The 22,747-nt window shown below is 58.0% G+C and overlaps 5 protein-coding genes across 5 annotated transcripts in view; 1 reads left to right on the top strand and 4 right to left on the bottom strand.

Annotated features, from left to right (window-relative positions):
* The window catches only part of CDC34 (cell division cycle 34, ubiqiutin conjugating enzyme), a 5,288-nt gene extending 2,064 nt beyond the window's left edge, over positions 1-3,224 (bottom strand). Inside the window, exons 1-2 of the mRNA XM_057377609.1 lie at positions 2,957-3,224; positions 357-443 (exon numbers count right to left, since the gene is read on the bottom strand). Of these exons, the coding sequence (XP_057233592.1) occupies positions 357-443; positions 2,957-3,133 (264 nt within the window). The 5' untranslated portion in view covers positions 3,134-3,224. The remainder of the gene's footprint in view (positions 1-356; positions 444-2,956) is intronic.
* A 135-nt stretch (positions 3,225-3,359) lies between these two features.
* TPGS1 (tubulin polyglutamylase complex subunit 1) lies at positions 3,360-5,351 on the bottom strand. The gene is made up of 2 exons (XM_057377607.1): positions 5,015-5,351; positions 3,360-4,934 (listed from the first exon to the last, which is right to left on the bottom strand). The coding sequence occupies exons 1-2, from the start codon at positions 5,338-5,340 to the stop codon at positions 4,406-4,408; spliced, it is 855 nt and encodes a 284-aa protein (XP_057233590.1). The 5' UTR covers positions 5,341-5,351; the 3' UTR covers positions 3,360-4,405.
* A 615-nt stretch (positions 5,352-5,966) lies between these two features.
* Positions 5,967-10,462, bottom strand: MADCAM1 (mucosal vascular addressin cell adhesion molecule 1). The gene is given in 5 exon segments (XM_057377560.1): positions 5,967-6,091; positions 6,224-6,742; positions 6,984-7,298; positions 7,425-7,691; positions 7,912-10,462. Coding segments are annotated over 5 exon segments (1,278 nt in total). The 5' UTR covers positions 7,964-10,462.
* Positions 10,463-13,312: 2,850 nt separating this feature from the next.
* LOC130580241 (hippocampus abundant transcript 1 protein-like) lies at positions 13,313-19,916 on the bottom strand. The gene is made up of 12 exons (XM_057377606.1): positions 19,641-19,916; positions 19,041-19,136; positions 18,522-18,584; positions 17,375-17,502; positions 16,858-16,972; positions 16,191-16,409; positions 15,940-16,053; positions 15,420-15,491; positions 15,093-15,205; positions 14,892-14,989; positions 14,181-14,347; positions 13,313-14,099 (listed from the first exon to the last, which is right to left on the bottom strand). The coding sequence occupies exons 1-12, from the start codon at positions 19,722-19,724 to the stop codon at positions 13,890-13,892; spliced, it is 1,479 nt and encodes a 492-aa protein (XP_057233589.1). The 5' UTR covers positions 19,725-19,916; the 3' UTR covers positions 13,313-13,889.
* A 2,482-nt stretch (positions 19,917-22,398) lies between these two features.
* Positions 22,399-22,747, top strand: part of SHC2 (SHC adaptor protein 2) — a 5,056-nt gene continuing 4,707 nt past the window's right edge. The window contains 1 exon segment of the mRNA XM_057377580.1: positions 22,399-22,747. This exon segment is cut by the window's right edge and continues 18 nt beyond it. Within this exon segment, the coding sequence (XP_057233563.1) occupies positions 22,454-22,747 (294 nt within the window). The 5' untranslated portion in view covers positions 22,399-22,453.

The raw sequence follows: 22,747 nt of genomic DNA, 5'->3' as shown, positions 1-22,747 counted from the left end.
AGTGGACAAACACCCCAGCACCACACAGGCCAGGCTGCCCCATGCCCAGCACGCTGTGCCCCCCTGACATGGGCCCCGGAGCCACAGGCACATCGCTCACCCTGTGGCCGCTCTTGGCACGGGCACAATGTCCCCAAGCGTGGGAGCAGTCAGGCCTGGAAAGCCTGGCTGACCTGGAACCTSCACCAGACAGCAAAAGGCTGTCGTGAGCTCATTAGCAGCATTCCCTGTGCCAGGCACTCATGGCCAAAGGCACCGAGTGTCCAGTACCAAAGGCTGGCATTTGATTCCAGTGCTGTCCCAACAGAGGCACACGTGTCCACTGCCTGTCCAAGAGGATGCCCCAGGGGACCTACCTCGTAGATATTGGGGTGCCACATCTTGGTGAGGAACCTGAAGGCAGGAGGAGAGTAGGGGTAGTCGATGGGAAACCGGAGACGAGCCTGTGAGAGGGAACAATAAAGAGACATGAACACCAGCCTGTGAGAAGGAAGGGACGGAAACCACAGAGCTTCTGACAGCTCCGGGAAAAAGGAACCTCTGCCAAGCCCAGCTGGGCTCCTGCTGGGACAGAGCCTCTGCACCAGCCAGCTCTGTGGGCAGCCTGTTAGTGACTGAGATATGGATTTTATTTTGGGGTGTATGTAGAGTCATTTATTTTAAAGAAATTTTGCTTTTTATTATAATTTAAATAATTAACAGTTTTTCTTTTGCATACAATGTATAGCATATGGGTAAAGCTTGTTTTTCTTTTGTTTTCTTTTCTCATTTTTTCTTTGTTTTTTTTTTCTTTTTATTTTCTCTTTTTTTCTCCTTTTTCAGGGTTCCAGTTCCCTGTGAATTGATGTCTCTGTATACTAATCATATCTATTCATTTAAGGTTTTTTGCTCCCCAAGGTGAACAGTTCGCTGTTGTCTGAGGTTTGCAGCCCTAAAGGCAGGATGGACCCTGGTCCCAGGGGCAGGATGGACAGAGGGGTGTGAGCAGCTCCTTCCCCACCATCCTGCCCATACCCTCCTCTCCAGCAGGGCCCACCCAGCGCTCTCCAAAGCAGAAGAACCACAGGGAAATCATGATGCCAACCCAGAAAAACCCTCAGAGCAGCACACAGAGCCAGGCAGAGAGTCTGGGTCACCCCCCAGAGCTCCTGTCAGGGCCAAGCCGTGGCTGTGCCACTGGAGAAAAGGCTGTTTACCCTTCAGAGCTCACGGGAAGGAAGCATCAGGTGTTTGGTGCTCCGATTAACACACTGAACCTAAAAATAGCCTGTCACTGCTGAAAAGAGACCCAGTCCAAACTGGCCGCAGCGCGCAGCTTGGGGGCTAAAAATAAAATCACATGAAGCTCAGGCTGCAGCCCAGGGCTCCAGCAGGGACACTCAGCCACCACCAGCTCCTCCCACAGCTCCCAAACYCATGGGGCTGAGGTTTGGCAAAGAGGGGATCGCTCTGAACAAAGCCTGGGGTGGCACAGGGACCTACAGCAACATCCCACAGTCTCCAGAGCTGCTGCCCCAACCCACCAAGAGGATGGGGGGCGAATTSTCCTCGTGTGGCTGCACAACATCCCAGGGACTGATTCAGCTTTCAGCTGTTTCCAGGCCTTGGGAGCAAAATTTCAGATTGAGACTCAACATGACAGCTCCCCAAACATTTCTTGCCTCCTCAGATCGTGTAGAGGAGAACACAGACACCAGATCCATGGGACAGGATGGGGTGGGAATGGGAAAAGTGTGTTGTGTGTGTGTGTGTGGAGTGCAGGGCAGTGACATTCAGCCCCACGCTGGGCTCAGGCCAAACAGCTGAACATGGCAGAATAATCCCCTTTGTTGTGTCAGAGGGGATTGGAACAAAACCGGCCGAGGCAAAGCGATGCCAAAGGGGGTTTGGACAGCAACAACCCCACCCTGACACAAACCAACAGGGCAGTGTCCCCACAGGCTGGGGAAGACTCGATTCCCTCCACTCTCTTCTTATGGACAGTCTCACAGCACCCTCAGTGCTGAGTTTGGGAGCTCTTGAGCACATGACAGGAACATGAGTGGCTGAAAACGTGAGAGTTCAGCCTTTCATAAGAGGGTCTCATGCCAAGGTGCTACAGGAGAAAAAAACCCTCCATTTCAACAAAGAGATGGAACCTGGCTCGGAAACATYGGCTTTGCCAGCCCGGGAAAACAAGCACGGCTAACCCAGGGTGACTCACCCTGTGCATCCCCACCCTGACAGCAACAGGATGAAAACACACGAGCTCAGTGGAGGAGGGAGGATGAGAAAGAGGAAGAAAACARCTGCCCCAGGTTGCACAACACCTGGGAAGARCGCACACACATCCTGCCGAGGGGSGACTGTGCAGTCCAGGCCTCCAAACACCATTTTCCACCCCAAACCATGCCATGACACTCACTCCCCACCCAGCTCCCTGCTCCCACCCTGGGCTGTGTTTGCACTCGAGGGATTTTCGCCTCTTCCCTCCAGTCTGGTGGCAATGGCCTGGATCCCCTCCAGGAGAGGGAACATCAGACACCTGGAGCTCACTGTCCCGCACCCACAGACCAACGGGGGAGGTTGAGGCAAAGCCCCCAAGGGGACTGAATGCCCCTCACAACAAAGGGGACCCTCGGGAGTTTGGCAGCAGCCACCTGCACACCAGCTCCCGTCCTCCTCCCAGGACCACTCCAAAACCCCACGGACCCCCACGTGTCCACCAAAATAATGTCCACGCAGCTCTCCCAGGCCCTCAACACCCTCCCAATCCCACGAGCAGCCCTATCACGACCCCCACACCCAYCTGGAACACCCTCCCWCTCCCACASCCCCCTCTCAGGGTCYCRYCCCATCCGAAACTCCTTCCCAAAAYCCCCAGCACATCCCCCAACACCGCCTGCTCCGCCTTCTACCCCCCCAGCCCCCTCTCCCCCCACACCCCGAGCCTTCCCGGCTCCCCCCCGCCGCTCACCTTGAAGTACCCGCCCTCGTAGTGAGTGTCCGGGGGGCCGAAGATGGCCACGTCCCAGGTGTACAGGTCCCCTTCGTCCACCAGCCTGACCCGGAACCCCTCCACGGGCTCCTCCTGCAGCCCCTTCAGCTCGAGCAGCAGCGCTTTCTGCGAGCTGGGCACGGGGGGCCGCGCCATGCCGGGGTCCCGGGGGTTTCGGGGGGTTCGGGGGCGGCGGGAGCGGGGCCGCGCGGGGCACGGCGGGGGCTGTAGTCCCGTGAGGGGCGTGGCCACGCCGGTCCCGCCCCCTACGTGCGCCGCTGGCCAATCAGAGCGCGGGGTGGGGCAGCGGTGGGCGGGGCAGCGGTGGGCGGGGCAGCGGTGGGCGGGGCAGCGGTGGGCGGGGCAGCGGTGGGCGGGGCAGCGGTGGGCGGGGCAGCGGTGGGCGGGGCAGCGGTGGGCGGGGCGTTCCCTCCGGCGCTCCSGYCGCACCGAGCGAACTCCGCGATCGGCGATGCCCCGGGGCTCTCCCGCACGCCGAATCGCGGCTGGGACAGCGACACCGGGTCACCCTGCAGGTGCCACACCTGCGTGACACTCGATGGAAGCTCCCGGAACCGGAGCGGAGGCCGCTGCYGGCACGCGGTGCCTCCGGCATCCCCGGCTCGCACGTCCCTTTGTGTCACATCCCGTCAGCTGTGCCTGCGTCAGGAGCCACCACCCGCAGCCTCGCCCACACCAGCACCACGTCCTGCCTGCAGGGAGCGGAACATCCGCCCAAAACAACATCCCGAGCCCGCGGGGATCCTCCCACCGGCTCTTCCACTCTTCACAATCCTGTGCCTTGCTGTCAGCACCGCCCCCTGAGCACGGAGCTTGCCCCAGGGCTCATCCTGGCACTGTGTGYGATGCTAGGAGGTAAGAAACTGGCCACTAAAAAAATAATAAAAAGCTTTAATGTCTTAACAGCAAACCAGGAATTGAACAGTATAAATAATAATCAGACAAGTTTCAATAAATAAACCCCGCCCYGWCACGCAGCTGGTCCCGGTGGAAGGGGATGTGTCTCATCCAGATCYTGCACTTCACATCCCAAACTASCTCAGCCCTCCTCAGCTGCCCCTGTGCGGCCACAGCCCAGCCCCACACTTTRTTCCTTCTGGGTCATTTCACTGCCCAAAGTGGCCCCACGGGTCACAGCCTCCGTGCCAGTCCAGGATAACACGTAAAAGGGATCTCCCAGTGCAGCTGGGCCGGGGAGCCATGTCCGGGAAAGGCCATGAGCAGGGACACAGAGCTGCTGGGCACCACTGGAACAGGGGAGGGAGTGTGGAAACTGGGAATTTCTTGTCGGGCAGAGCCAGGCTCTCCAGCCAGCACCCAACCAAAGCCCTGTCCTCACAGTCCAGCTTAGAGGGGGGGCACCGCAGGGCCGGCAGTGGCTGCAGCCAGCGCTGCTCCCACCCGGCATCACTCCACGGGCTTCACCTTGGCGATGAACAAGGCGGTGGCTTTCCTCAGGAACTCCTCCCTGCTCATGGACGAGCTGAGCTTCCTCTCCTGCAGCGCCTGGTCCATGGCCAGCGCCAGCCTGTCGGGGCCCAGCCTGGAGCCGGCCTCCAGGTAGCGGCCGGGCCGCGGGCCGTGCCCGGTGCCCAGCGCATCCTCCAGCGCCCGCAGCACCGCCTGGCACAGCCGCGTGTCCGCCGAGCCCCCGGCGCCCAGCACGGCGAACAGAGCGTCGGCCTTGGCCGCGAACTCCAGCAGCACGCAGCAGGTGAGCACGCCGTAGCGGAACACGTCGAACGGGACGGCCTCGTGGTCGCGGCAGCGGACGCGGCGCAGCAGCTCCGCCGCCGCCTCGGCCGGGGCCGCCCCGCGCTGGCAGATGCGCCGCAGCAGCTCGCTGTAGAGCCGCCCGTCCACGCCCGCCGCCCGCCGCCGCCCGCCGCACCCCAGCACCTCGTAGGCCGCGCCGGTGTTGCTGTCGAAGGCCGTCCTGTCGCGACAGGGCACAGACACAGACAGGCGGCCTCGCCCCCCGTCCCCGCCGCCCCCCGCCGCCGCCGCCCGCCGCACCTGTGCGAGTGATGAGCCAGGCACACGTACCACAGCGCCCGGGCCAGGCGCTGCGCCGGCCCCGGAGGCTCCGCCGCCGCCTCCGCCGGCACCAGCCGCTCGAAGTACTCGGCCAGGAAGGACACGGGCTCGGCGGGCCGCGCCTCCAGCACCTTGAGCAGCGCCTCCCGCACCATGGCTGTGACGCCGGCTTGCAGCAGGAACTCCGCCGCGCTGCCCTCCGCCAGCCCGCCGCCCCCCGGCGCTGCCCGCCCCGGCTCCGCCAGCCCGCTGCCCCCCGCCGSCACCGGGGCGGCGGCCGCTCGCCTCTTCTCGTACGCCGCCATCTTGGGACGCGCTTCCGCCCGGGCCGGAAGTTTCTGTGCCGCCATCTTGCACGCTGGCAGCCAATCGGTAGGCAGGAAGGCGATGGGAGGACGCCGCCATTGGGTGAGGCCGCGGCCGCCATGTTKGGTATGGGCAAAGGMGCYGCGCTGTCAGCAGTAACCTGTTGGCCGCCATGTTTACTGCGGGCAAATGCCCCGCCCTTGACAACCGGGCGGACGCCGGCGGTGACTGAGGCGGGTGAGGGCTCGCTGGCCCCGGCCCAAAAGACACTCGTTCAGGGCTCGAACAGAAACAACTCTTTATTGGAGCACTGGTCCCACCCGCCCGCAGAGCCCCGGGGCTGCCTCGGACCTTGTGTTGTGACAGGCGAGCGGCCGTGGCKCTCGGTGGTACCGGGACCCCGGAGCGCCGGACCAGCTCAGTGTTCGGTGCCAGACCGCAGGGACCCAGTCCCGGGAGTGTCCTTTGTCCCTGTGTCGCCTCTGCTCGTTGCCTTTCCAGCCTTTGCGGCTGCTCCCGCTCCTGCTCCTTGTCGCCGGCTGTGGGCCGGGCGAGGCCAGCGACAGMCAGGGGACAGCAGGGACACGGCTGGAGGGCTGGGGCCATCCATCGGCTGCTCCCACTGCTAGGACAGCTGCTACCGAGATCTGAATCGTTTCCACAGGCGTCGAGACACGGCAGCGGTCACGATGAGCCCCAAAAGTGAGCCCGCTGTCCCCATAGCGATGGCAAGGCTTGAGCTGAAGGAATCTGCAGACACAATGAGCTGTCAGTGGGGCTGAAAACGCTGAGGGGTGAGAGAATGCCCCCAGCACCAATTGCAGCATCGACTAAGGGCTCACAGAACAGAACAGGGCGATTAAGACCACCACCACCACTCACCATCCTCGACCACCACCTCCAGGCTGACCATCTGGGCGCGGTGGCCGAGCAGGACGCACAGGTAGCGGCCCTGGTGCCAGGGCTCAGCCCGGTCCAGCCACAGCGCAGAGCTGCTGCCCACAGACTCCTCCTGGTACTGWGAGAGGGCTGCCGGGGTCCGGAGCCAGCCCACCGTGGCGTTCCCGGWGCACTGTGCCCGGCACTCGATGCGCAGGGCCCTGCCCCGCGTCCCGGTGGGTGGCAGTGACCAGATCTGCAGGCTGCAGGTGGGCACTGTCCCCACAGATGGCCCTGTCCCCGTGGTGGTGGCTGTGGGATTGCGTGTGATGAGGTGCCAGGGCACAGCGTGCCCCGTGGAGGGGGGTTTGGTGACAGCAGCCAGATCCAGAGTGRTCCCAGTGTCAGATTTCTGTGCTGTGGTGGCATCACGTGTAGGGACACTCGACCCTGGGCTAAGTGCTGTGGTGGCCACGGGCCTGGCTGTGCTGGGGCTCTCCGTGGAGGTGACCTCTGTCACAGCTGTGAACACACAGTGGCCTTGGTCACAGGTGACCTGGCTGCAGCCCAACCTCCTCCATGCCCTGAGCACAGCGAGCAAGAGCATACAGAGAGGGATACGGGGATGGGGATGGGAAATCCAGGAGTGGTGCAGAAGTGGGGGCTCCTCCTGTTGTGGCAGAGCTATTCCGAGCAGTAGGGGTTGGCTCCAGAGGGGTGGGGTACACATGGATTGGGGTCTCCAGCCCGTCCTGGCACTCACCYTCAGCGCTCACCACCACAGATGCCACCCTGGTGAAGGTCTCCTGCCCAACACGCAGCGTCACCTCGCACCTGAACTCCACTCCTTCTGCCACCTCTGCTCCAGTCACTGACAGGGTGGACACGATGTCATACAGCTCCTCATCAGTCTCCTCCTCATGGAAATCGGTGTTGTCCAGCGCCTGCTGCCCCCGGTACCAGGTGAGAGCCACCCCGGTGATGGGGTACAGATGCGTGGCCGAGCATCTCAGCTTTGCGGGGTGCCCCGGGCGCAGGGWGTGGGGAGCTGCCTCCAGCCTCAGCGCGTCCGGGAGCGCTGCAGAGGAGCGGCAGCATTAAGGGCAATTTTTGGCAGCACAGCACAGCACAGCCCGGCAGGGAGGGCGCTGTTCGGGGATCCAGGGCTGTGCTGGGAGGAGGTGATGGGCTGGGGAGCGCTTACCGTATACCTTCAAAGCGACAGTTTTCTGGTAGTGCTGCCCGTGGCAGCTGCCCTGGCAGATCTTCATGCCCTCCGTGGCCACAGTGGCGTCCCTGATGTGCAGGATGCTGTGGGTGGGGAAGGAGGAGATGGTCCCCAGGGCTGTGTCCAGCCCCCTCCACTCCACCTTGCCCCCTGCGCAGGCCAAGGAGCAGTTCAGCTCTGTCGAGCCCCCAAACGGCACCAGCGGCTCCTGCGGTGTCACCACCAGCCTGTCAGCGGGGCGCCCTGGGCGGGAGGAAAGCACAGGGTTGGGAAGGGGACAGTCACCAGCACCCTGCAGCTCCAGGGTGAGGAGCTACAGCAGCAACAGGGGGACACTGAGGCCATCAGGGCTCAGTGACAGGGAAGCCCTGAGGCCACGGTGCCATGGGCAAAGCAAGGAGAGCAGGCTGGACAGCACAGTGGGTCAGGGGATTGGGGTGGCTCTTGGCCCCCTGGCACTCACCACTGCATCCCCACAGCAAGACGAGGAGAAGAAGGACTGGAGCCAGTTCCATCACCCACAGGGCAGCAGCAGGGCTGGTTTTTCTTCTTTCTTTCCTTCCTTCCTTCCCCTCTTCCAGGGAGCGGGTGCCTCTGGCTGGGGCTGTGTCCTTCTGGCAGCCAGCTCCGACCTCAACTCTTCTTAAGCCCTGTAGGAACCGCCCCCAGGAGCACCGGCCCCAGGACCTCCTCAACTTCCAGCCCAAGGGGTATTTCCAGAGGGAGATTTCTGGTTTTCTTCCAAGTTCATCTCTTGCACAACACCCAGCTGAGGGCCAAGCCRGCAGCACCCCCAAACCTGGGAAAGCCCCTGTCCTGAAGAGTCCCTGAATTGCTGCAGAGGGCCCCTTTATCCCACTGYACAGTCATCTGCACCCCAGGATGTGGCTCAGATCCATCTCCATGGCTTGTTTTTGCAGGCTCCATCACTCCCCCAGAACCCCTGGCAAACCAGCCCTTCCATGACCCCAACAGCTGCTGAGGACACAGGAAAAGGTCCCTCTCAGCTCCTTCTCCAAAAGCAATGCCTGAGCCCGTGGTCAGCCCTGTCGGGGGGTGCATTTATTCCTAGAGCAGGGTATTTTCAGGGGTGGAAGCAGGTGTTCCTGTGGTACAGATGGAGAAAGTGTTGGCACAGAGATGTTGACACAGTGTTATCCAGCCCCAAAGCAGTGCCCTGGGTCTCACACTGTGTCTGGCATCACTCCCTCATTCCTGCTCAGCTCCCTGTGGAGAGATGAGTCCGATTCTGCCCCATCCCRTCCTGCCAAGGCCGGTGAAAATCCCAAAGATCTGAGGGAGGGACGTGCCCACCTTTACATCCCCTGTCATGGCAGGACCTGTCCCTTTCMCATCTGGGAACTCTTCAGAGAGGCAGCTCCAGGCACTGGGCACACCACGCATCCYTTCAGGAGGTTGTGCCATTAATTCTCAGAGGGTCCAAGAGGCCTCTGAGCAAAGGAAGTGCTTTGTAAACATTCCCCCACCAAATGTGCACACTCAGCCGAAGCAGGTGATTAATGGCACTGGGGTTTTTGTTCCTTCCATCCTGTGTTAACAGAAACACTTCCCAGATTTTTCCAGCAGCTGCTGGAGCCCCCAGCCCAGCTCTGGGACAAGCCATGGCCAGGGCTGCTCCCACAYTGCCAGGCTCTTTCCAGCAATGAGTCTGGGAATTTTGAGGACAAACACGTGGTGCCAAGGTTTCATCTTCCGCTCCCACAACCCTGATTGTGGCACTGGTGCAATGAGGAAACCCCTGACTCAGAGTCTGAATGAGAGCTGAGCTCTTATGGAGCCACCTTATCTTWAAAAGAAGCTTCCCAGGACCTTCCTGGAACTCCAGAGAATAGCAGTTATCAGAAAGCCAAGTGCTTTGTGATGCACTTTTTCTGGTTTGGGGCTTGGAAAAGCTCAGAGCTTCCCTGGCTTCCCACACAGGGGAAAATCAGAGTCAGAAAAACCTGATAACTCTCCAGCTGCACAATTCCAGTGGGCAGGGGCAGGTCAAGGGACTTGGCCCAGCTCAGAGTGACACAGCAGAGCCCTCAGAGCACCTCTGAGTAGTGAACCCCTGYTCCACCACCTGCTCAGAACCTCTCCTCCATGGATTCAGACCTTCCCCCCATCCCAGAGAAGCACAGGAGCTCTCTCTGCCCTGGTCACAGCAGAGAGACATCACCAGGTTGCGTGCACAGCGTGGTGGAGCACGCTTACGCACCTTGTTTTCCACCCAACAGGAAGCCTTTGAAGGAACGAAGGGAATGATGGTTTTCCAGACTCAGGAGCCTGAACACCTTTCCTGTGCTTCCTCCCACAGGGCAGGCGCGGGGGACTCGTGCTGGACAACGCTTTGTCTGGAGATGTTGCTCAGGAAACAAAACAGTTCAGTGTGGAAACACAAAGCACCGAGGGACGAGTGTTGGCTCCAGCACAGGATACCCTGAGCCCCTCGGGTCGGGGTCCAGCCCCAGGCTGTCACCACTGACACCAGAAGGGACCAGGATTTGCCACTGCCCAGGAACCGCCACGCCAGGGTGGTCAACAATGTCCTGCACTGCAACATCTGCCCTTTGTTCTCCAGTGATGCCAAGTGAGATGAGTTGCGGGGTTTTTTTCTCAATTAAAGATGTAAACAATAAAATAAAAGCTAGCTCCGGTCCAGAGGAAATACATCCAGAAGCAACAGGCTGTGTAATGGCTCATGTTTCCAGGATATCATCCATCAAGCATCAGTTCCCATCCCAGAGCTGATTTGGATGTGTTTATAYTTTTTGGGATTATATTGTTCACTTAGGACCATCCTCAGCCACCACGGAGTGTTTAAGTGAGTCAGATAAGATCTAAATAAGGCCTGTCTGGAAATTAAAACAATAAATTAAAYAGTTAAAACAGTCCAGGAGGAGGCTGCAGTGTGGCAGGTGGGAGCCAGGGACGTGCTTCCCATCCTGGGTTGAGGCAGGGACTGGCAGCCCCAAACCTGTCCCACATCCTCATGCAAATCCCAAGGATTGCACTGAGAGCTGGGCAGGAGCTGCCAGGGTACCACCAGTGAGGGAGAGGAAYGAGGACAGACACCTTGGACACAACAGGAAAGCAGCAGTTTAATAAATAATCCATCAGAGGGAGAGATTAGCCAGTTCCAAACACAACCTGAACCGAAATAAATACATTTTCTCRTTAGCTTAGAAAAGAGACACACGAATGCACGTGATGGTGAACTGTGAGAGAGCAGAGGTGGGGCTGTTCCCAGGGAACAGCAGGGACTCATCCCATGCCCACACTTTAAAGATGCCACAGCTGTCAACAGCCTTTGGAGTGCAGAGAAAGAATAAAAACGGGGAAGTAAAAAGTTACTACTTTGCAAAATTAACGGCAGAAGAGAAAGCGATGGTGTAACTCAGGTTTTTAATGCAACATCAGTTGAAACTCGCTTGACCTGTGGCCGTTAATGCCAGGACTGCAGAGAGGTGATTGAGATGATTTTTGGSCATTGCTGTTATCATCCCGAATTGCAAGTCCCTGCAGACAAATCCTGGGAATCCCRATGTTAAACAGCCAGGCTCGGGCACTGCACAGCAGATCAAGGGGATTTTAAGAAAAGATTCCTTTTTTAAAAAGTTGCATTTTCATATAAAGTAACAAAAAAATTGGCAAAACTAGCTGAACGCTCCACACAGCCTTTCCAGCCTCCACGTGGGAYGCTGCAGAAGCACCGGCCCTTCAGAACAAGTCGTTCTTCATTCGGTCCCGGTAACTTCAACTCCAGCTTTGGCCCAGCTCCTGCTCTGTCAGGTAAAGGCAGAACAGTGCAGGGGTCACACTGGGAAGGGGAGGCAACAGGCCAAAGCCCCACCAAACCAGGGGAGAGGAACCCCAATAGGGTGGGGAGGAATCCCTGCTTGCTCCCAGCACCCCTGCTCCCAGGTCTGCACACCAGCACGAGCCACCTTTTTGTTGGTAATGGCACCTGGAGTGTTTCTGCTGCTGCCTGGTGCTCTATCTCACCTCCATCCATCCACTGCCATATCCCCACCCTGACTGCCCAGTGCCATCACCCCACTGGTTCCCAGTGCCATAACCCCACTGGTTCCCAGTGCCATCACCCCACTGGTTCCCAGTGCCATCAGCAGTCACCAGCCAGACCACAGCCCCTGACCTGGCAGTCACCAGCATCACCAGAAGCTCATGGGTCACATCATCAGGAATGGGGCTGGTACTGGGGAGGGAAGATTCCTGGACAGTTCTGGGTTCTGAGGGGAAGGAGAGGCTGAGAGGCCACAGGCAGCAGYGGTGGKGAGAGGGAACGGGACCAGAAACACWTGGGTTTCAATAAACTATGCAATAAGGGAGAGGAATTTTAAAAATATATCTCTATATACTTTGTATCATATAAATTATGCTCGTCGTTTTGTAATGTGTAGCTGTATTGTACCCGTGAAGCTCCGAGTGCCTCTGTGTGAGCGAGGTAACAATTCTGTGTTTTAYGTCATCTGTGTGTGTGAGGGAAAAACCTACTTTAGCTCACTTTAATCCATTGTAAATCAACGGATMGCCAGGACTTAGGAAAGTCCCATCTGAAAAAAGGCATTTTTGTGAGRAACAGAGGTGGGGAACTGCTGCCTGGAAGTGCAAGTGACGGGATTTCCTTCAGGATAGAAGCTTGCCATCCCCACACAGTGCTGACCATCCCAGTAATGTTTGGGAATTGGGAGTGTCACCACAAGGAATTTGGGAAAAATGGAGTCATAGCAGGTCAAGGCTCTGCTCTCCAGACCTGCAGCCAGACCCAGCTCAGCATCCCTCATGTCCCAGCTGCTCCTARTTCTGAGCACAGGAGCTGGTACCAGGCCAGATCAAGGCAAACCAGGCAGCTCTTTCACTAAAATACCCACCTCYGATAACCAAATGGCATTTGCAGTCGCTGCTGTGCAGCCATGATAAYCACCATGTGAAGGGCCAGCACTCCCTTCCTTTTGGCTGCTTTCCCCTGGGTAACCTTCCCCAAAACCCACAGAGAGGGGACCCCAGCCAGGGAACAGCCAAGGCAAGACTGGTTTGGCTGCTGCTGCCTCAATTCCCTTGACAAAGRATTCCTGAAGTGTCCTCAGTTTGGTCCTTGCTTCCCAGAACTGCTCAATGCCACCAAGTCTTATTTACTCGAACRAGAACAATTGTTTCCTGCCCTCTGCCACATTTCTATAAACAACCACACATTCCTYGTTTGCCTAAACTCCTTTCACAATGCTCCAAGCACCTCCTGCTCTTTCTGAGCAGAGCTGAGCCTGCAGCAGAGGTTGCCATGCCACTGTTCCACATAAACAAAAGCCTCCACAGCAGGCTCAGAAATGCCACATAGAATCCAAACCATTCAAGTTCAAATCAACACGACCTTCAGCATCAGAATCTCTTGGGTTGAGCACAAACCAGCTCTGGATGCTCTTTGGGTTTAGCATCAGATGGCAGGAGGTCATGGACAAACCAACATGTTTTATACAAGTGCTCAAGGTAAAGTCATTTCTCTGACTTTTCTCCCAGGAAACCACGCGTCCTCAAAGCACTCAGCACAGTCTAGTCATTTCTCCAACCTCCCAGAGAACTGTATCTCCTAAACAACCCTCAAAGTTCCACAAAAAGATTTCTGAAAAGATCCTTCTACCTACTGCCCATGGAGGAAGCAACAGGCAAACATCACCTCAGAGTGACAAGAGAAGAAAACCAAACAGAACCGCAGCCGTTGTGGCCACCCAAATGTTTGTAATTCGTGTAGTTGCCTTTCTCTCACCTGACCATTCCCCCTTGTGTCAGCTGCAACTTGACTTCTTCATTTTTATCCTCTTCATCAGAACATTAAGTCAGTAGTGTTATTATTTTTTGGTCTAAGTTTCGCTTGGGGAAGAATGAACAGATTCCTCAGGCCCTCCAGCAGAGAGGAAACTCAGAGCTCCACTCCCTGTGCCTCATGCACGCACCCCGTGCCCTCAGCGTGTCACCACAGCACACTGTGCAGGGGGTGCCAGGGGGTGCCAGCAGCAGGAACCAGCTGTGTCAGGGATGGAGCATGGAGCAAATGCCATATTTTATTCTGGGGGCAGCTCAGTGAGCTCCCACCAAACACAGACCACGCTGGCTCCATCTTTGGTGACCGGTGAGCAGAGGGTTTGGCAGGGCACACCACGGGGCCACGCACAAGGGCAGGTTTGCTTCCCAAAACTATCCCTYCAGTGGAGCAGTTCCGTATCTCCCCTCTCCATCAGCACCAGGTGATACAATTCCATTTTTGCACCAGCTGGGTGTATTTGGCTCGAAGGGAAACCCAGTCCCTCCTCAGTAGCTGTTAGTGGCACAGTCTGTTACCTCGGATCCCTCTCTCCCCCTCCCCGAACTCCTGCTGAGTCCATCCTCGATGTGGAGTCCACAAGGCRGGTCCCCTGTCCCACCTCACACGCTGCTGTCCTCCAGAAGGGGCTCCTTGCCATCTGACCCCCCAGCTGGTGGGCTGTGGGGGTGGGCCTGGCCCCCCGTGCTGTGCTTCTTGTGGCTGCCAGACCTCAGTGCCAGGTTGTGTTCYGGAATGAACAGGGCCACCAGCAGCGACAGCAGCACGGAGCAYGCCCCAAACAGGAAGGGTGGCCCAGGGATGATGCTGCTCTGTAGAGAGAGAGACACAGGAATGATTAAAGCACGAGGCAGAGACAGCCCAGCAAAGGGAGAGAGAAGCTGAGTAGGTACCTCATCMGTAGGGTTGGCCATGTTGGGTTTGGAGGCCTTGCCCAGAGTTTCCACCTCAGCCATTTCGTTCAGCTCCACGTGGAAAAGGTAGAAGACGAAGCCGTAGAGCGCCGGCCCCAGGCCGTTACACAGACCCCGAATTCCAGTGATCATCCCCTGCACCACACCTGGGGACAGAGAGAGGAAGGGTGGATATGGCTCCAGCTTTCCAAAGAAACTCGTATTTGAGGATGCTTATGCATTCAGAGATATTTAGAGACAGGATCAAGCACTTGGTTCTGGACTGACATGCACCCCACACAGAGGAAGGGGTTTGCAKATGGGCAGCTTCCTTCAGTGCCAGGTTTTACAAAAACCAGTAATTTTGTAATTTTGTAAATTTGGGCTTGCTGCTTCGCAGACTGRAACAAGCACAGGCACATCAAGCAACGATTTCCAATGAGCTGGAATGTAATTGAGGACACAGAGATGTGAGGCAGGCAAAACACAGCAGCCTCCTCTGCCTCAGAGAGACAACACCAAACACCCACATGCAACGCCATGGTCAGAGATAAAAGTGTGAACACTGCTGTGAGTACAGTGACACTGCACAGCTGGCACAGATGTTCCTGCCCATCCCTCCACCACCATGGGCAAGAACCTGCTGTGTGCCAGCTCAGCACCTGCTGGAATGCACCCCCTGTCCCATCAGACAGTCCCCTGAGCACTCACCCTGCTGGTCAGGGTCTGTGTTCCTCGACACCATGGCACTGATGGCTGGGAAGGTGATGCTGGACATGGCAGCCACAGCTCCTGCTGCCCACATCATCCTGGGGAGGAAGGAGGCATTTGTGAGGAACAGCCACAGCCTCTCCCTGTGCTGCTCAGGGCAGGAGTGGGCTTAGAGGGTGAGAAATGTGGGCAAACCCTCACCAAGGCTGTGATCCAAAGCCATACCAGGCAAGCTGCAGGATCTGGAAGCCTAATCCCAGGAGRATGGTGTTTTTATTTCCTATCGAACGCATGAGAATTCCCAACACGACTGTCTGGAAATAAAAATGGGTGTTTTCAAGGCAGGAGCAAAGAAAGAGGGCAACACCAGGAGACAAGAGGGAYCTTGATGATCCTTATGGGTCCCTTCCAATTCAAGATCTTCCATGGTACAAAATCCTGTGCAGCCACAAGGGTTCTGACAAATCAGCAACCCCAAAATCAGAAATTTTGGACATTCTCACAGCCAAGACAGAAATTGCTTCTCACCTGAGCCAGTATAGAGAGAATTCCAACTACACCRATAAAGGCTGCTACAGTCTCTGAGGAAAAACCAATGACCTGTGAAAAAAACAAAGAAGGACTTTTCARGCAGATTTATAGCAGATGACAAGAGCCTCTCCATCAATGTCACTCATGTTTACTGATGTTGTTACTCAGGGACCTGCACATTAACCAGSCACGGCCTTCAGGCTGCCACAGGAACCAAACAGATGATTTTCCTCTGGCTGAAGAGATGGTTTTAAATGACTGGGCTTCCCTTTTAGTGCCTGAAAGTGGCCAGGCAGACATCAGCAAGGAGCCAAGCCAGGCCTTGCCCCTGGCAATGCCCACAGAGCATTCACCAGGCTCACACATTTTTCAGGAGGGCTGGAACAAGTCATTATTTCTTACAGCTTCAACTTCAGTGAAATATTGACTGGAGAAGAGCCACCTTGGGACACATAGCTCTGCATTTTTAGGCTGGGATTTCCTGCACCCAGAGCTTTACATCCCCTGCCAGACTGACCTGTCGCAGGTACAGGAAGAAGCTGGAGTACTGGCCGGCCTCAGGAAGGTAGGAGAGAAAAACTGTGATACAGATGAGCAGCACTGTGGAGTCCTGACCCACCTTCCTCAAGGACTGCAGAGAAAGGGGTGAGGAATAAAAGAGAATGTTTTAAAATTTGATGTAATGTCGTTGAATAATCTCCAGGTACAAAGACAGCCAAACCAAGGGCTTAACACCTGACAAAGGAAAACAGCAGCAGGGTCACTCACAGCAAATGGGTCAGCTTGTTCCCAGGAGATTGGGGCTCCCCAGGAGACGGGGCGCATCTCTTCGGGCAGAGACTCGGGCACAGCCAGCAGGATGAAGCCAATATCCAGCAAAGCCACCCCTGAAGCCAGCACAACCACCAAGGTATCACCATAGGCTTGGGACAGGTATGCACCAATGGCTGGGCTGGTGACCAGACTGGCAGCAAATGTGGCTGACACCTGAAAGCAGAAAACATCATTTTTCCTACAGTTTCTTCTTTCCTTGAGCCCATTCCCTCCTCCTCAGTGACCCAGGGGAACTGCTTCTGGTGTCTTTGATGGAGACAACAAGGACTCACAGGGATTTCTGTGACAGGTTCTCTTGGTGCTAAGTTCTAGCAAAGGGAGATCAAAGCTGTCCTAGCAATTYCCACTTTGGCCAGTAAAGCCATGGGAAGGGCAGGATCACATTGAGCATCACAGGCTCCCCTTCCCTGGTGTGGAGAAGCTCAGAGGTCAGGCTGGTTTATACAGCACAGCCTCCCCCTCAGAGCTAAATCCCAAAAAGAAGGACAGAGGGAGACTCTCTGATTAGTCACTAAATCTCCCATCCTAATTTTATACCTCTCCTACCTGCAAAGCCCCAGATATTTCTTTCAAGAGACAGGACAGTGACTCAGCTCCTCACCAGGCCGTASGCCGTGCTGCGCTCATGCTCCTGCGTGATATCGGCAACGTAGGCAAAAATCACGGAAAAGGTGACAGCAAACACTCCAGACATGGAAATGACAGCAAAGTACCACCTGGAAGAGCCCAAARCAGAGTTAGAGAGSAASCACACTGCAGTCCACAGCTGCTGARGCAGAGCCTCTCTCTTGGTTTCTCCTCAGTCCCTCCAGTGCATCAGACGAGGCTCAGGAACATGGAGACTGTGTCTGGAGGCCCCTGAAGTTTTATCACTTCTTTTCCCTAGCAGAAATAATGCACTGAGCAGGGAAATAAGCACAGAGGACAGGTCAATTCTTAATTCCCAACCGAACCCTGAAGCAAAACCAGACAAGTCAGTCTCATCCTCTTCCWCTCCTGGGATGGATGAGACTCTTCCATCTCACCCTAAAATGATCACCTGCAAACCCTCATCGTTCAGCCTCATGCTCCTTCCCCTCCTCAGAACCCCAAAACTGAGGTACTGAGGGTGAACTCACCAGGGGCTGATCTTCATCAGGGGAATCGGTGCACACGTGAAGAAGACAGTGAGAAGGAGGAAGGATTTCCTGCCCCAGACATCAGAGAGAGCACCAATCAGCGGGGCACTTAGGAAAGASAGCAGACCCTGGGAGGGACAGACAGACAGACAGGGGGACAGACAAACCCCTCAGTGAGAGCTTTCAACCACAGCAGGAAGAGACAAACCATTCCTGATTGCTACAAGCAGCAATACTGTCACAACAGAGAAATTTATTCAATTCCCCAGGTCGTTTTAGGAAGAGAATAATAAATCCTCAACCAGCAAGGCCCCACTGAGYACTCCTGCTCCTTCCTGCTCCCTGCAGAGCTCTGCCCATGGTGTGGGTGCCCAGGCAGCCCTGCCAGGACCTGGAGAGCTGCTGGCACGGCTCCACCATGGCAACATCTGCTGCAGCTCTGGGGAAAGCTTTCTCTTGTGGATGGAGACAGGACAGACACAATGAGAAGCCATGGTCATTAAGAACAAATAAAATTATTCAAGGCCTTTTCATGGCTTCCCAAGACTGAGGAAGGCAGGGYAGAGCCTTTCAGGGCTGAAGGGAGCACCCAGCAAACCCTTCTGGGGCTGTTTTCCAAGATCCTCTTKCCACAGAGAGCCAAGAATGCTCTGTTTTGCCTGATTCCCCAGTCAGAACACAGGACTATTCACTATTGTTGCCTGCAATTCTGCTCTGGGAACGCTGGTGTGGTGCAGGAAGCTCCCCATTCCCACTCCCTGTGCCACAGCACATTCCCACCTCCTGGAGATCACTGAGGCCTTTCAGCTTCTGATAAGTTCAGATATCACTGATCTGTCATTCTGTTATGCTCCAGAAGATGSATAACTCAGRTAGAGGGCTGACCTCACGCTGATGAGAATATTTCCAGCTGAAACACAYAGCTGGTGTAACTGAAGCCYCACAAGCAGCACATTGYCACTCCTGCTCACTCAAATCAGCCCCACAAACTTCCCCGTGTCTCTGTCCTTCCTTTTGCATCAGGTTTGCCAGAGCCCCCCTCCCAAACTGGCCAAATATTGCCTGACATCAGCAAATTGCAGGGATAATAATGCCTTCTYGCACAGATGGCAGATTTAAAGGAAATCCTGGAAGGAATCTTCCTTACCTTGACTCCATGAATCAGGCCATTCATCAGGAACGTGTGCTGAGGAAAAGTCTGGTGTAAGACCTGCAGGGAAGACAAAGCAAAACTATGAAAAATGTCAGAGCTAGCAACTTTTGCGAAATTTCCGTAAGCCTCTGCCAGCCAGAGGCCTGGAAGGGCACGAAACAGGGAAAAGGGGAAATATCCTGCCAACAATACCTTTGCCTGCCCTTTCCAGCATGGGAAACCACTGTCTTTAACACTTTCCAGATTTATTCATCATTCCAGCACGCTCAGGTAATGCTCAGAGAGCRTTTCCCCATCACCTGAATCCCCTCTGGTTTTACTTTATGTCCCCACATCATTTATCTGTGCTCCTCTTTGCGCTGACTGCATGTTCAATTTGCATTTTATATTGCAAATATGTCTAAATGTTTTTTGCATAACCAAAGACTCCTTTTCCACAGCTCCCCAAGGATAGGTTGTGCAAAAACCTTCACTCTCAAGAGCCCCAGGAGAGGTTGGCAGAGACACACTCACCGTCAGCATCGGCGTGGTCAGCAGCCCCCAGGCAAAAAACTCCAGGAAAATCACCACCACGGCGTGGTACACGCTGGGCTCCCCGATCCCCTGTCGCTGCAAAACAAAGAGCTTAAAGTGAAAAAAAAAACCAGAGAGCTTAAAGTGAAAAAAAACCTTCCAGCAGCCACGTCCTGCATTTCAGAGAAGCTCCCACAGCTGAAACGCGAGAGGAGGCAGCGAGAGCTGTTTTGAAACGTTGTTTCTGTTCACGGACAGCCTAGGATGCTTAACCCCAACCCCAGCAGGACGGTGGGGGATTCCTTGTCCGGTTTTACCGCACAGCAACGGGAGCGCACCCGGAAAGCGGCGCAGAACCGGCAGGTGCCGCGTTCATCCATGGCATCGTTCAGGCCGCGACACCCGCCGGGCCCGCAGCCCAGCAGAGGCGGCAGCGGCGTGCGGACGGACGGTTTGAGGAGCGCGGCCCGCCGGGGACAGCCCTCACCTCGCACCGGCCACCGGCACCACCGCCCGGGCCCCGCGCGGCCGCGCTCCCGTCAGTCCCGTCAGTCCCGGCCCCTCCCGGTGCCCGCCGCCAGCCCCCGGCCCCGCGCTCACGCCGGCCCCGTCCCGGATCACGATCTTCTTGGCCAGCAGGACGCTGCGGTTGAGCCGCTTCTTCTTCTTCTTCTCGCCGGTCATGGCGCCGCCGGGCCGCTGCCGATCGCCGGCCGCCGCGGCTGCCCCATCCTCCCTTGTGGCGGGCCGGGCCCAACCGAACCGGGCCGCGCTGCGCCGAGGCCGAGCCCGAGCCCGAGCCCGAGCCCGGGGCCCGGACCCGGCACCGGACCCGGACCGGCACCGGGCGGGGAGCGCCGGGCCCGGCGCTGAGGGCGGCGCGGGGGGAGCGGAGCGGGAGACCCCGCCCGTGGCCCCGCCCCCGGACCGGGAACCGCCACTTCCGCTGCGCCGCTCCKTGCGTCTGATTGGCTGCCCGCCACTTCCTCGTCGGCCGTGCCGGGCTGTGATTGGCTGAGAGGAGCGGGGGGGCGGGCGTTTCCAGCTGGATGGGCGGGGCCGTGACGTCACGGAGCGGCGGGGGCGCGGGGAGCGGGCGGTGGCACCGGGGGGGACACGGGGAACCTTCGGGAGCGGCTGCTGCTCCGAACCGGGCACCGCACCCGGCCGGGCCAGCCGGGATGAACAAGGATTCGCAACCCCCCCCGGAGACTCTGCCCCGTGGTGGCGCCATCCTCAGCACCGGCATACCGGGACGGTGACAGCCAAACGCCTCCCCGGGACGGTCCCGTCCCTTCTCCCAAGCCCGGTGCTGCGGGTGGTGGGGAGGAGCAGCCCGGTCCGGAGCTGCGGATGGGGAGCAGCTCCCTCCCCGGTACCGCCTGCGCTTGGGGCGCGCGTTCTGATCAATTCTGCACGGGCCGGAGAGTGCGTGGTGCTGATTGCCTTGGTGCAATCAGAGGAGATCAATTTGGGCACAGTTTAGACAAGTTTCATGCACACCGGAATCCCTCTGCACGACCCCGCCCGCTCGAGGTGGCCGCCCCGAACACCGGGCGCGCACGGCGGTGACCGGGAAGTGACCTGGGACGCCTGGAGGGGTCTCACCCCGGGGCAGCGAGAGGCTGTCAGGGCTCCCACCCGCCCGCGGAGCSCCAGAGGCTGTGATCCATCCGTTGTCCACAGAGATTTTCCTTTAAGTAATGATTAAACCTGAGAGAAAACCCCCTCAGGTAACTCCGCCTGAAAGATGGAAGTAAACCCCCGACATCCCGGGATTTCTGTGGGGGTGGAGAGCAGCTCCATCTCCCCAGGGCTGCTGCACCGTGCCCGGCTATGCTGTCCCCGGGCTATGGAGAGCCCGCGGTCCCCAGAGCGCTCTCCACATGGGCAAAAAGCCCGTAACCTCCACAGGGACACGGTGCCTTCCCTTGGCTGACCCCCCCAACCCCCGGGAACCTTCACCCTCAGCCACCCAGGCTGGGCAGGGACCTGAGCTCCCCTCGGGCCCTCCTGGAGCCGCTTATAAGATCATGGAGAAGCCTGATTTGTTCCAGAGCTCYGCAGCGGCTTAAAAAACAAAACCAAGGAGAGAAATCAGAGAGCAGGCGAGCGGCTCCCAACATGGCAACAGCAGATGTAATTCTATTACCTTGATTTATTGATCGCACTTAGAGCAATTACTGGCTCTCACCCCATCACCTGCCAGGGAGCAGGAGACAGTGAGGGGGGAAAGACAAAGGCGGCTGCATCGCCCGGAGCATGGCAAGCCCCCGGGGAGGCTCCGGTTTTGTTTTCAGCGATTGCCGCGATGGTGGTGAGGTTTTGGACAGAAGAGCGGCCCAAGAAAGCTCCTCGGGAAGCTGAAGGGAGCCTGTGATGCTGCGGGGATGGARCCCMAATATTAAGACATGAAGGGGATGCMGGGTTGGGGAGAGGTGAGGGTCCARCACGGCWGAGYTGCTGTGGGTCTGCTCTGGGTTTCCTCRCCCTTTTGAGCCCAGCCAACCTGGGGTCCTCTGAACTGCTCCAAAAACGCCGCAGCCCCGGGGCAGGAGCAAGGGCGAATTGGTYGATTGAGGTCAGAAAGTCCCTTTAAAGGTTTTGTGGGGTTTTTTTTATCCCTGCTTGCTGCAGTTACGGGCAGAAAAACAACAAAGTGTTTGTGCTTTTTACTGCCTGAGCCCTCCAGACAGATAAAAACAAGCGGGAGTCAGATCTGGCTTTGGAGGCAGATGAAATCAGAGCGAAAGAGACCRGTGGGGCTGGGAGGCACAGAAGTAGGGCAGCCTGGCTGTGCAGCGAAGCCTGTCCAAGCCCTCCCCCGCCTCCCCGGCCAGCCCTGGGCTTCTGCAGCGCTTCCCGGGGATGCAGAGGTGGAAAGAGAGCAGAAAATGTCCCTGTTGTGGGCGAGGGCAGTGCCGGAGGCTGCTGACCGCTTTCGCTCCAGCTGATGCAAACGCGAGCGGGAGACAGGCTGTGCCTCAGCCCTGTGGCTCTGGGAGGGGCTGTCACCCCCAACCCCTCACTCCCAAGGCTTTCCAGCGGCAAAGCTGGAAACTCKCAGGGTCGCCGTCAGCCCCGCGGGTTTTGGCCCGGTCGGAGGTCAGAGGGTTTGGAACAGGACGGACGGAGGGCAGAGCGTGGGTGGCTCCAGCCCCACGGGCCGCGTTGGCGAGGGCAGCCCAGGCGTGGGCTGGATGCTGTTGTGCGCGGGGATGCTCCGGTGGGCGGGGATGCTGGGCGGGACGGGGATGCTCCGGCGGCCGCGGGGCCGGGGGCGGGGGATGCGGGGCCGGGCGGGCGGCGGAGCGCTCGCACCATGACATCAGCGCGGCGCGGCCCCGGGGGAGCGGGCGGGGGGTGGGAGCCGGCGCGGCGGCAGCGGAGCGGAGCGGCGAGCGGCCCCGGGCATGCTCCCGGAGCCCAAGTATGACCGCTTCCGCGACGAGCCGCTGACCGCCCCCATGCCGTCGCCGGCCCCCGCGCCGTGCCCCGCGGCGGGCGAGGAGCCCGAGCACGGCACCACCTTCTGCGCGCTGCTGCCGCGGATGCCGCAGTGGAAGTTCCCCGGCTCCAGCGGTTTCCTCGGCCGCGGCCCCGCCGGCTCCGCCCGGGACGCCCCCGCCGCGGCGGAGTCTCCCTCGGGGCTGGCCGCCGTCCTGGGCGCCTGCGAGCCGCTCTGCGCCGCGCCCTGCGCGCTGCCG

This window comes from Malurus melanocephalus, unplaced genomic scaffold (genome assembly GCF_030028575.1).
Source record: "Malurus melanocephalus ecotype Western Australia unplaced genomic scaffold, MMel_1.1 scaffold_318, whole genome shotgun sequence".
NCBI lineage: Eukaryota > Metazoa > Chordata > Aves > Passeriformes > Maluridae > Malurus > Malurus melanocephalus.
This window is presented reverse-complemented; position numbering and strand designations above follow the sequence as displayed.